A 13,756-nucleotide genomic window follows, 5' to 3' on the forward strand; every position below is an offset into this window, starting at 1 on the left:
ATGCAGGTTTAGTTTGCAAAATATCTGTCATTACAGAAGAATTCAAATTATTTTACAAGGAGACAGAATAGGGGAGAAAAAAAAAAAAACCCAAGGAGGGAAAAAACCCCAAACAGAAATTAAGGATGGGTGGCTATAGTTTGCTATACGATCTCAATCCCCTTTCTGTTTTATATAATACAGTTTAACATTTTTGTGAATTTACCCTCTTTGCTCTGGACGATCACTCTGATGTCAGATCCCATACCGTGTGTTTGGTAAGTCATACTGTTGTTAAACACAGAGACTTTGTTTTGTTCATTGCTTTGATGTTCCCATATTTAAAAGTTTATTTCATTCTGCCAATGGTTGGTTATAAATAAAAGGTGAAGACAGTTGGAGAGGAGGTGAAAGAACTACAAGAAGATATAGATACTTATTTTAATTTCGTTTTAAGCCTTTTCAAGAATGAAATGAACTGCTTGCATAATTATGGGTAAAGAGTTATATAATCTACTTAGTAATTGGTAGATGTTGCTAAGAGGTTCACTTTTTCACATGAAGGATATGAACGTGACTCTAATGCTTGAGTGAAAAAAGAATGAATGATTGGCTCTTGAGGACAGCTGGTGTTCAAAATCGTGCTGTTGATAGATAGCTGTTAGCACCGGCAGGCACCAAGATCTAATTTAATATATTAAAAAAAAATTAGCTCAGGAAAACAATCAGGTTAGTGAGGAAAGACATTCAGAGAGAAAATGAACAGTGTTTTGTCAATCAGTGCCTTGTTTGCCAGTGCTCAGTTAATTTTAGTACTTACCTTTCTTTAGGGTAACTTCCATTATGACCCTGTCATTGGGCTTTGTAGCATTTAATGAGAACGCTGCACTATCTGAACCGAAAGAGCTGTTTTCTTTGGTTATGCATGTACTAGAGCTCAGTGACTGACACAAGTGGGGTGACAGACAGCTGGAAGCAGAATGAGGCGTGCTGAAGCTTGTCCTAACTGTAAGTGTCAGAAGACCCTTTTTGGCCTGTTAGAAAGAAAAGATAACAAATGAATAGGTTGAGTTCACATGCACATTGTGCGTAAAGACAGAAATTGTTCTGGAAGGAGAGTACGTAACCTTGAATTTTTGTAAAGCATCATAATGTGTTAATCCGTGCATGGATTCTCCATTCAGTTCCAGGATTTCATCACCTGTTTTTAAAGAGAAAAATTGTACTATGTTACTATTGCTGTATTGTGTTGTAAGTTACAGGATACGTACACGTACACAAGAGGAGTCTTGCAAACACAATAATGGATGCAGGTGTAAAAGTCATTTCAGCTTCACTTTAATCTGCCTTCAGGTTTCATTCTTTGGGAACACAGAGTGGGAAAAGGGAGAGAAGAGGGATTTCCCACCTTCTTGTAGCCTTCCATCAGCAGCAGCAGCTCCACCAGGAAAGATGGTTTTGACATAGATGCCTATTGGTCCATAAATGCTGTCTTTCCCTCCAACAATACTGAAACCCAAACCCTAATTTATGGAAGAAAAACAGTACGTGTGAGAGCCCATGTTCAGTTCTCATATTAGTTCATTTGCAGTTTCTTCTGCATTACATACATGGGCAGTACTAGTCAACAAAGTAGTATAATCCATGAAAAAATCGTTAACCATATACCAGTAGTAAAAGCAACTGAAAATTTCAGCAGAATACCCTCATGATTTGATTTTTGTTTGTTTAAATCAATTAATTCACTACTATAAACCCACTGAAAGGTGTCTAAATTCCTTTTTTTTCCCCTTGAACCAATATGCAGCCTTCAGAGATTAATTTATCTGCTCTTATCCTTAATTTCATCTCCCATAAATGACATTTATAAAAAACTCCATATAAGACCTTGATATTACTACTATTTCAGACACATAGATGGAGATCTCATGGCGATATCTCTTACCCTCTACTAAACAGAGTTAATGCGCGTTGTAAGTTTAAACAACACCAATAGACCTCTGTAAGGAGATATTTCTCATCTACTTATTCTTTGCCCTTCTTCCCCTTATATAAAGTCCTTATATAAACGCTACCTGCCACCCCTAGAAGGATGTTACAAGACTAATTCACACCTCTGAAGCCCTTTAACATCACTCAAATGAAAAGTGAAAGTACTGTGCTGGCAGCATCCTCATAGGCTTCCAGAATACAGACTACAAGTGATTATTTGGTAAATGATGACGATGATACTTCATGTAATGTCTTCTGAGAGTGATCTCACAGCTTAAACAGTTATAAATAAAATATTAAATATTTTAACTTAAAAGGTTATTAATGAACAAATTTAGAACCTTATTCAACAAGTTCAAAAGCTATGTGTTTAACTTCATAGCTTCTGTAGTCTCTTTTTAAGCATCTTCAGTGACATTACTTTAGTACATACAACTATCTTCCATCCTTCCCTAGACTTTATTGTGGTTTTCGCACATGTTTATTGTTTTTTATTGAGGTCCTGTGTGATCCTGGTAGCTCTTATTCTCCTTCTCAACAGAACTGTCTTTATGGCTCAACTCTGACTTAAAGGAAGTTCTGAGGTTCCTGTGCTAGTGCAACTTACATCGCAGAGTCTATGATTTCAAGCCTACCCCTGGCTGCCAAAACGGGTAGCAGTGAATGTCAGTGTTGATGCTGCTGGCTTGATGTGGATGTGTTATTAGAACCTGAAGACTGTGCTTCAGCAAAGAGATTCTTCAGAAGGTTATTAAGAAGCAAGTGATGATGACTAATCACTCCTAGCAAAGCCTGGATATGGATTGGCAACCCAGAGGTAGCAACCTTAGTACCTGTATTCGTTTCTCTGCACTTTGTGGATTACATATGTGAAATGAAGTAAAATTCTATTTGTGGTAAATCAACAGAGCCTTTCTCACCTTCCCTTGTCCTTTCATCAATACGATGTTTGAGATTACTGAAGCCTGTGAGCCACAGGATGTGTGCACTAGCTGTGCTGTACTTAGTGATCTAGATGGCCTTGAAATTGCCTGTAAACATAAAAAAAAAAAAAAAGATAATTTTAATGGAGAACCAGAAAATCTTGGACATACATTAGGACAACTTGTTTATTTCAAATTTTCCTCCTAATAACTGATGGTGCTAAAGGTTTAAAAAAAATAATAATCAATTCTCTCGATCAATTTGCACAGAAATGATGACCACAGTGAGTAGTCTGGGCTTTTTATGCTAAAACAAACTTTTTCCATTATATAATCAGGAGTTAATGGCCTGAAGATACCTTGGGGTTTTTTTGGCTTTCTTTAAATGTTCAAGACTCCAACTCTGAAGTCCTGCTCACTGAAATTGTCCTGCAGTGACTAAATTAGACTGAAACGAGAATGTTGGCTCTTGAAGTAGCAATGGCATAGAAAGATACATTTGTGCTCTCACTTGATTCTCTATGCCAAAATCCCATTTGTGCTTATTAGGGGTCCTAAACAAGTATTTTCATATTTGCCTCTAAGAACTGAACTAAGAAACAGGAAATTCTAACTCCTCCCCTCAAATTGCCACTAAATAATTTCATACTAGGACATATAGAACCTGTTTTCAGCATTTCCTCAAAAATATGAATTGGTGCTCACAAAAGTTCTTCAGACTGTGAGCTACCTTGCACTGCCTTCACTAAGCCACCACACAGCGTTCTTTCTACAGCTGAGAAAGGTGAGGCGCGTTTGATAACCAAGGCAAGCAATTCCTCAGTGCTTTTCCTCCCTCCAGTCCGCGGATAGTGGATTTCTTAACTCCAGCCTCTGAGATTTGACGCATTTTAATGAAATATTTAATGAAAAACCTCCTATTTGAACATGGAATTGGGTGTTACAAACTAATTTAAGCACTGACAAAATTCATTACCTAAAGCTAACTATACAAGAAGTTCAGCAGGGCCAGAGTTAATAGCACTTATTACCAGTCCAAGAGAGTTCAACACTTTTTTTTTAATGCCGCAAAGTGAAACTAACAGCTGTTGAAGTGTGTGGAACATCAGCCAAAATTTCGGCTTCTGCATATGTGAGAAAATAAGTCTCAATTTTGACATGAAAACAGGATTATTTTTTCAACATGGGGTTAGGAACACAATTAAGAGAGGAATGTCTATTCAATACCAAAATCATAGTCTCCAAAAAGTATACCTCTGCCAGATCAGGGTGATAGCTTATTCCACTCTGTGTCTTCTGAATCTGAAATTGGAAGTTTTCAAATTTCTTTTGCTTCTGTGTGAGGAGGTGTACTTTGTATTTCTGTGTGTGGTGGGTAGTGATACCCAAAACCAGGATGCCACCGAGGAGGCTCTGCCAATGCGCAGCATCTGCCCACACAGGACCTTCGAGGAGGCGGGAGCCCAGCAAATCCCTGAGAGTCTGTCTGTCTGCACGGGTGCTGTTTGGTTGGGGTTTGTGCTCCAGTTTGCCACCTCCTCGCCTCCGTTAGAGCCCTAGGTCAGGCTGTGGTGCCCCCAGGGTGAGGGACTGGCCAGGAAAAGGCAGGGGAGCCGCGGCAAGTCCCCCAGCCCGCCCTTGGGCAGGGTGGGAGGTGGCAGCTGAGTGTGAGGAGCTTCACCTCCATCTCCACACTGCAGGCTTGAGCCTGGGGACCTTTGGCTATAAATACCCACACCCTCTCTACCCTGCCCAACCTCCACTCTCCCCGCCTGTGGTGAACCACTTGGAATCCATCTGGAGATCAAGAGACTGTCGGTCTCTAGCCTACGTTAACGGGGTTGTTTAAATATGTCTGAGTCACTGTGGGGCAGAAAGGGGGCTGCCTCGCACAGCCAGCACAGCTGAGGGCAGCGACTGCCAGCCATGGGGCAAGGGCATACCTGCTTGTGGCCATGGCTGGGCCAACGGAGGTGACTCGGGAGGCTTGCGGCGGCGGGGCCCAAAGCTCAGGCTGGGGTTGTATCAGCCATGTGCACAGAGCATCTCCACGGCCAGTGGCAGGGAGACACCCAGGAAGGGCCTCTTCAGCGGTGAGCTCTGAGGAGGCTCCGGGTGGTTACCGAGAATGGTGTGAACCACACAGGGGGGATTTACACACACTCTAAAACCTGCTGGGGCAATGGGAGGGAGAAGCTATTGAAAAAATGGGGTTTTGCTGGCACAGAGCCTTTCCCGCTCTCCTACTCCTCGTAGAGTAGGGATGGGGTTAAAGAGTGGAGGAAGCAGGCGTGCGCCATCTTCCCTGACAGGGCCTGCCAGGAAGGTAGGTTTTGGCGGGAAAGTGACTGCCAAGGTCATTGAGGGATTCTTAATGGAAATGGTTTTGTCCGTTTTTTGGTGGTTTTTTTTTTTTCAGGTGATTTCCTGTAGCACTTACTGGGGTTCTCCCTCCAGAGCAGTCCAGCTGTTGGGAAAGAGATTTGCGGCTGGTGTGGAGAGCGTGGGGCTGCCGGTCTCTGAAGGGCACAGTTTTCTGGGGCACCACGGCATCCATCTCCCCTGCCCAGTATGGGTTTACACCTGCCAGACAGGGGAGAGAGGATGGGTTATTTCTCAAGAATCGGACGTGTCTGCACATTCATTGTATCAGGTAAATGTTACTTAGAATTGTTTTTTTCTCTTGTAAATCTCTCTGTGAAAGGAGTGATCTTCTCAATCCTCACTGTGGCGGTAACGGTTAACATCAAATATACTGAAAAGCAAACATTCCCTACCAAAAGAGTATTGGCTAATTTAGAATATACCTTAAAAAACATAAAATGGAATGCTTATGCACAAAACTGTAAGGTAATGTAAATATAAAAGCTGATGCATAAGCAATCCTTAGCTGAGGATCCTGGACTAAATTTTCCCGATAGCTGCAGTTTCTTTCAACACTGCAGTATCATCACACGATGAAGTGATGTGCTGTGCACTCCCTGAATATTACAAGAGGAAAGATTACTTCTTTGCAACTTACTGGTGGAGTTACTGCGGGTCCTTTGACATGCAGCTTTACTGTGCAGAAAACCATTTTGTATTTCCAAAGGCCTTTCCTTACAGATTGACATCTCCTAAAAAAAAAACAAAAAAAAAAACAAAAACAAAAACAGAACCGAATGGTAAAACAAAACAAATTAGCGCTATGCAAGAAATTCTTGAAAGTGATCTAAACTTAAAAATAAAATTTCTCCTAATTTGGCTTGCACAAATTTCAGCCTGAATCAAAAAAACATGGAGCAAAATTAATTATTTAAAATAAATAGGATGACAAAGCAGAATAAAAAGCTCAAATTTTTGTTATAAGTGTGATTATAACTTGCCAAAATAATAAGATAGAAATAAGTTTTGGTCTTTAGTCAAAATGGACAGAAAATTAATTGGACACCCCCAGTTGGTCTCAATTAGTTTCAATTTGTTTTGATGTATGGGTGGACTGTAGCAATGCTTGTCTAATTTCTGGAGATAACAGATGCTTTTGGGTATTCAGTTTCCACCACATTAGATGGGTGTTATTTTCAAAAGGAAAATTCTTAGGCATAGCTTTGCAATGGTGGATAGGTGTCTAACTTCTGCTAATTTCAGAGGCATGGTTTCTAGTAGAAATACAATCCGGGTGTTTAAAAACCTTTGAGGACTAGGATTTAGTGTTTTCCAAAAATTCAGCCTCTTCTCCTTGTAAACTTTTAGTTGCTTTTGAAAATATGGCCACTAATTCTAGCATTTAAAGACCTGTAGATAAAACATTCAGGTTTCTACGTGCAGGTCTTTAGAACAGTTTGTAAATAAATAAATGATCACATTTGAGTAAGAGCTGATGTTGCGAATAATTTCTGGATGTGTATCGTTCCTGAAAGTCCTGCTTCTGTTGTGACACAAGGAATACCATTGATCCTGAGGGAGTCATAGTTAAAGGGAGAATATTATTAAATACAGACAGCATATGGAAACTGATTGAAATACAGTAAAATTACAAATATAAAATGGTTTTGCTCAGTGATATTCTGCAGGGGCTAAGAAGACTAAAAGAGCAGCATCAAAGCAGGTTCTATATGTTCTAATATGTCTGGAACCAACCAAGACAAACACTTTCTTCTAGAAGCCTGATTTTAGTAGTGCTGTTAGGAGGTACCTTAAGAACCAATGAATGATAATTTTCCTCTTCGACAGCAGGTGGAGGCATTGCCAAGTAGTAAAATCCTGCTAGGGCTTTCCAGTCCCATTCTCCGAGGGAACTCGTCAGAATAAGAAATGCAGACAAGATCCTTAAAGAGGCATTTTGAAAATGATTCTGCAGTGTTTCTCTAACCAAGCTAGCCAGCTTGAAAAGCTTTTGCTATTAGCTCTCAATTAATTTGGTGCAGGCTTGTCTTTAAATGCACGGTTGACCTGGCTGCCTCTTGGGTGGTACTATGCTACAAATATTTAATATAGGTCATCTCTGGCCACTTAGGCATTTAAAGGAGAGAAAAGAAACAAAAACCTTGGCAGAATCTAGCAGACATCTGGGTGAGACAGTTCACTGCCATCCTAGAAAGAGGCACACTGTACTCGGACCTGACAGCAGCTCCAGTCAGGGGTGTTTTCTCAGTCTAGGATTGTATCAGAGCTTTCTGTGTGACCCTATTGCAGATAACAAGTAGAAACTGCCTTTTTTCCTTGAATATGAAGATCTGAAGCCTGCAACAAATCTCTGGCTGAGATCTATTGTTTTGAAAGTGGCAAATGTGTGGTAGGGGACTAACTCTATCTAGTCACCATCCTTGAGTTTCCTCCAGAGTTTGCAAATGGCCTTTGGTGCCATAGAGTTTGGGGTGGGGATGAGAGGATAAGAAGCCTGAGCCTTCTCTTCTCCAGTCTGAACAGCCCCAACTCTCTCAGCTTGTCTTCCTAGGAGAGGAGCCTCCAACCCTCGGATCATCTTTATGGTCTTTCTCTGGACTCGCTCTAACAGGTCGTTGTCATTCTTATGTTGGGGGCTCCAGAGCTGGACACAGTACTCCAGGTGTGGTCTCATGAGAGCAGAGTAGAGGGGCAGAATCTGCTCCCTCAACCTGCTGTCCATGCTTCTTTTGATGCAGCCCAGGATGTGGTTGGCTTTCTGGCCTGTGAGAGCACACGGCCGGCTCATGTTTAGCTTCTTATCAACCAAGACCCCCAAGTCCTTCTCCTCAGGACTGCTCTTCATTCTCCAGCCAGCCTGTGTTTGTGCTTGGGAGTGCCCCAACCCAGGTGCAGGACCCTGCACTTGGCCTTGGTGAACTTCATGAGGTTCACATGGGCCCACTTCTCAAGCCTGTCCAGGCCCCCTTGGATGGCATCCCTCCCTTCCAGTGTGTCAACTGCATCACATTGCTTGATGTCATCGACAAATTTGGGGATGTAAGGGATCTTCCCTTAAATCCACCTCTGTCTTTGCTCAACTTCTAGATGGAAAATTAACATTGCCAGGTTGTGTGTTTCTAAAAAGAGGGGTTGTACAGCCCTTGCTAGAATTTCCCAGGGCCTTGGCCTCGCCATAGCCTCTGTTTATCTGGGAAAAAGCTATGCTGAAAGTCACCAGCGTCTGACCACAAGAGGTTTGGGGTTTTGTCAGGAAGCGCAAAACCATGTTCTTCAAATGTCTGATGCATGAATTCCCCCTTCTCTCTCAAGTAAACGTTCTCAAATCACCCCACCGTTGTGGGAGGGGACCACAACTTTCATGCTTACTTTGCTAGCCATCATGATGTTGAGCAGCTGTGTTGTTGGGTGAATGAGAGGTTCAGCCTCTTTGCTGGACAGATCTTTAAGTGATTGTCCATTTAGTGTTAACAGTTCATCCCTTGGGCTCAGACGACCATCCCTTAAAAACAGAAAATAGGAACATGCTTGCACATCATTTTACAAAGAACAATACGGCACTATTGTGCTACGTGTCTCGCTAACTGAGGAGTCAGCTGTAGTCCTCCCTTTGCTTTGAACAGAGCTGTCAGATGTCTTGATGTGTGATGCACCCCATCCCCTGCTAGGATTTTTTCCTGTTACTGCTTTCTTCTGCTCAGTCTTGGTGATCAGTGGCTGCCTTTCCGCATATAGCTTACATCCAGGCTAAGGTGACAGCACAGAATAGTGCAAGCCAGGCAAAATATCACTCTCCCACTGTCTTGCATTTGCAAGTTCATCAGAGACTATACGCTTTACTCCCTTTCAGGAGCTTTGGCTCACATCATTGCTTTCTGGTGGCCTTGCTAGACTGGTGACATCCGACATTGCCCTTTAATAGGGCAACTAGGAAAACACCATTTGAAAACTTGATGTTATGTACAGTCTTTCATTCTTCCATGTTTTATTTCTTAGTGTAATTGAGAAACATTAGATCCCTAAATTGTCACAGGTTTATCTTTCTAGAATTTTGACCTGTCTCTCCAACTGGAAGAAATTGTAAGAAATTATTCCTAAACATCACTGACTTTCTCTGAAGCTTCAAGGCGTAGCTTGTCACAGAAAGCTGGTCATGCAAAATCTGTGCAGACAAAAGGCTCCCTAATAAGCTTGCTGACTCCATGTGTACTGTACCTGTTTGCTGCGCCTCCAGCAGGCACCTGGCTGCCTGTGAACCCTTTCCAGAGAGACACACAGTTCGGACTCCTAGGGAGCTTGATTCCTGAGCCTCTGTTCCCTGTTGTTGTACACAGCCTGCAGATGCAGCTGTCCTGATTCAGAAGACGAAAGGTTGCATGAACAAAAATGTACCAAGGATGTTAAAAGTTACTTACAGTTGTCTTGAGCCTTTTTAAGAAATGCAGAAAATGTCCTTGTGCTTAGAACCAGATTGCCTCCAAGTGGAACAGGAACAGGCCTTCAACACTGTGCAGTTGTAAAAGAATAATTGTATTATAGAGTCAGTGTTTAAAAGAAGTTATTTTCCTTAGGACTTCAGTGGCTTCTGGCTACAAGAGGGAAGTATTAGAATAGAGTGCCCCTTTACATAGAGGGGAAGAGAGGAGATAATAGACTTTTCATAGTAACTGGATACATTTTGACTATGCTAACTGTTATAAGGAAAGATAGGGAGGAAAATAAACTTATGCCAGAAGAGGAAATACTCTGGAAAACAGAAGAGGTCTGAATGGAAAATAAGTGTATACAAAACACTAGAAGCTCCACCCCTGCTGCTGACTTGTTAAGTGGGGGCAGCGGAGCAGGGAGGACTGCAGCAGTGGAAGATTCTTTGTCCACTCCAGACTGGTTGAGGTTGCTGTAGTCTGCGTGTTGCATCTGGAGGACTAATTGTAAGCACATTTTTAGTCCCGTTATGAATCATTAACATATGGCCATACAGAAAGAGTATGGTGTCTTAAGTCATATGAGTAAGTAAAGCAAAGAATGGATTGACTAAGCACATGAAGGACAACACATTTGCCTAGGAAATACACTCCTGCAGGACAAATGCATGGACATTTAAAAATTCTAAAGAGACAAGGAAAGCTGGAAAGTTAGCACGCAATTTCTTGCCTATTTGTTTAATAAATCTCCTCATTTAAGTATTCATTCATTCTGCTCCCAGCTGAACCCACCTCCTCTGCCCTCGCCAGCCTCTCCATACTCCACATAGTGAAGAGGGCTCTCAGTGTATCCTGGATCCAGGCTTGTTCCCGAGAGATTTGTGTGACTGAGGTATAGATTTCTGAAGGGGAGGCAAATTTCATATGTTAGGACAGGCCACGAAATATAGCGGTGGTCAACTGTCTGTATTGCTCCCAGGTACCCTGGTCAGAGTGGCATGAATTATTTCTAGTAATCTGTAGTCCTCTGACAGCACAAGGAAAGCTGTATAACCACCTTCTTCACCATCAGTCGGGCCTCATTTCCGCCCTAAGCAGAGTTCATCCAGCCCTGAGGGTTAGAATCATTATGCCGTTTCACCACAAATCAATAGGGATCACATCATACCTGACTGACAGCAAACACAAACTTCAAATTTACAGCAATGTTAATAAAGGTCATTATCTTCCAAGCTGACCGTTGAAGGCTCCCATTCTGAGACCTGCCAGAGTAAATCTAAGGCTGTGAATGAATGAAGTGTTTAACTTTGAGCCCTAGGCTAACTGCAGGCTGAATTCAGTAGGTAATGGGTAAGGGCTATACTTGTATTGACTGACTTGTTAACTCTGTGGGTTTGCTTGCATTCCAGATTGTCTGCCGTTAATGAGGAGTGTCTGAATTTCACCAAGCCTCTTTGTTCACGGAGAGTGCTTCTAGTGACTAACAGATAAGTGCATAAGCATGGATAGAATTCTATTTTAAACCAGTTTGTTTGAACTCTAATATTAGTTTTGGACCTTCTATATTTACTTTTCGCACAAGGTAAATATCTTGGGAAATACATACTTGAAATCTGGACTATGTTATGTTCTTTTTTATCTTATGGCGGTGCTTTGAAGTCTTCAGCAAGGTAACAAAATAAAGATTAGAGTTCTGATGTCTTAAAATTTCAGATCTTGTGTAGTGAAAATGTGAGCTACCTTTTCTGCTTGTTTGCATTGGTTCTTTGTTTTAGGTATCAGTAAGAAATTACAGGTCAGATTCTGCAGACATGAAGCATCCATTAAACCCACAGGGTTTTCAACAGGGTACTATGCTTGTTCTAAAATGTGAGAATGTAAGACAGATATTAAAGGTAGGAAATTATTCTGCTGGTTGGCTAAGTATTTTGAGACATCACCTGATCATGCATCGGGGCTGTTGTGAAAGAATAAGTGTATTATGAAGTAAGTTTTTGAAAAAAGTTGTTGCCTTCTTTTTTCTGTAGTCAGAATTCAGGTTTGGACTTGCCAACTCCTTTTCTTAGGAGTCCTTGCTCTTGTGTACTGCTCCCTTGAAATATCTATATATCCTCGCATAGGTACCAGTCAGACACACACCGAACTTTGCATAGTTTCATTTTGTTCTTGATTTTAACTTAGTAGTGGGCCTTTTCAGGCTGTCACCAACTCATCTCTGTTAAGAGCACAGTTACTCTAATGCCCTTCCTATAACTTGTTCACAGTGTACAGCTGCTATGTTCATGATGCTTATAAAAATCTTCATAATTAATTGTCAAGTGATTTGGCTCTCATCGGTTTCACAGGACATCACAGAGTGCAGTGGCTTTGGCTCTGAGGCTTTTTATTGCAGCACCATGCAAGTCCTTTGGGGAAGACATTGTATTTTGTACAATGGGACACGTGCTAGGCTGGAAATTCTGAGTTGCATTGGGACATATATGTGAAATGACACTAAATAAAAACTGATATGAATATTCTTTTGAAGAGCAATAAGTTGCATGCACTTATTCAGGAGGAAAGTAGAGGTTAAATCTATTGTACACTACAGTAAAAACTTGGGAACAATTCTCTGTGTGTCAATTGTTTCTGCAATTCATTTATGTGAATTACTTGAAAAAAATAAGGTTTTATTGGGCTGTAGGGACATGTGGCAAATATCTGTATGTTGTCAGCATCTGCACTTTTTTGGGTCCTGGATATAGATCACTATATTCGCATCCAAGTTATTGCAACATGACAGAAAATTAATAAAAGCTGTTCTGTAGAAAAATAAACATTCGACCAATTCATGTGCCAGCAGTCAATTTGCTTTGGGTTTTGTTCTTTAATATCTTTTATTTCCTGTCTCACTTATTATTTTATGCATAGAAACACTACTGATGGTTCCAAGAGTAAAGACAGTACTTATTTTGCATCCTCCTCCTTTTTAAAGTGTCCTGCTCATTTTGAAAGGTGATTTATAGCGCTGAACGTAGTGAATGCTGAAAATTTACTAAAATAAGGTTGGCGGGTTTAGTGTGCGGGCAGGTGGATTTTAGGTCAACTTTGCCTATTTATTATTAGAACATATGTTTAAATGCATACTTGCTGCCAGTGAATAAAATCTCTTTGCCTATAAGGGGCTTTGCCACCAAGTGCTTCAAGACTCTAGGGAAACTTGTATCTGCATTATAATATCCACTCATCGCTGCAGAAACAACATGAAGAAAGTCTGTGGGAGTGCATTATAAGCAAAATTTGTCTTTAAACTGAATCTATTTGGCTGAAAGATAAAAATCAAATGTGGAGTTCAAGAGCCTTCTTCAATGCATTTTTGTCACAGGTGAGAGTAGATTAATTTTTCATGTGTTTAGCTCTGGAAAAGTAATTTGTACGTCCAAGCCAGCTCTCTCCTCCTGCTCCTCTTTTTTGTCATGCAAAATGCAAAGCTTCTGAGGATGTTTTTCTATCTGCCATTTAAAATTTTTCTTTTTCCTTCATGCTCTCATTAGACATTTCTAGCCCAGAGTCCCATCTCAAAACATCTAATTCCAGATGTTGTTTAGAAATAAGGGTAACCATGGCATCTGTGGAAAACTGAAAAACTTCTGTGCACTCTCAACGTAAGACACAGTAGTTAGATTGTCCCTGAAATGAAGTAAAGCGTTATACAAGGCTAGTTCAAGTAAGGTCTTTGACTCAGTTAACCAAGCGTATGACAATGAGCTGATTGACTGCTGTTTAAAAAAAAGCAAATAAATAAAGCAAAAAAAAAATATCTAACAACAGTACAATAATGCATTTAAATATTTTGCTTTTCTGGCCTCCTGACTGTGAAATGGCCGGGATTTCCAAGCGGACAATTCAGAGAATACAGTCTTTGGGGATTTTCTTCAAGCAGCACTTTTTTCTGCACCAGTTCTAACAGAGTAAGGGCCAGAGTCTCTCTGGCGTAAACTGAGGTGACTCCGCCGGTTCCGATGTACCCTAGCCAATGCCTTGGTCTTTTCAAAATATTTATAGTAGATGTAA

At 41.0% G+C, this 13,756-nt stretch overlaps 1 protein-coding gene across 1 annotated transcript in view; it reads right to left on the bottom strand.

Moving 5' to 3' along the window:
• IL16 (interleukin 16) overlaps positions 1–13,756 on the bottom strand; it is a gene marked incomplete at its 5' end in the record, with an annotated part of 38,086 nt that overhangs the window by 13,946 nt on the left and 10,384 nt on the right. The window contains 8 exons of the mRNA XM_082489036.1: positions 800–1,013; positions 1,107–1,180; positions 1,388–1,502; positions 2,892–3,002; positions 5,335–5,477; positions 5,917–6,010; positions 8,673–8,781; positions 9,495–9,631. Of these exons, the coding sequence (XP_082345162.1) occupies positions 800–1,013; positions 1,107–1,180; positions 1,388–1,502; positions 2,892–3,002; positions 5,335–5,477; positions 5,917–6,010; positions 8,673–8,781; positions 9,495–9,631 (997 nt within the window). The remainder of the gene's footprint in view (positions 1–799; positions 1,014–1,106; positions 1,181–1,387; positions 1,503–2,891; positions 3,003–5,334; positions 5,478–5,916; positions 6,011–8,672; positions 8,782–9,494; positions 9,632–13,756) is intronic.

Source organism: Vanellus vanellus (genome assembly GCF_965231255.1).
Source record: "Vanellus vanellus genome assembly, chromosome: 11".
Classification (NCBI taxonomy): domain Eukaryota; kingdom Metazoa; phylum Chordata; class Aves; order Charadriiformes; family Charadriidae; genus Vanellus; species Vanellus vanellus.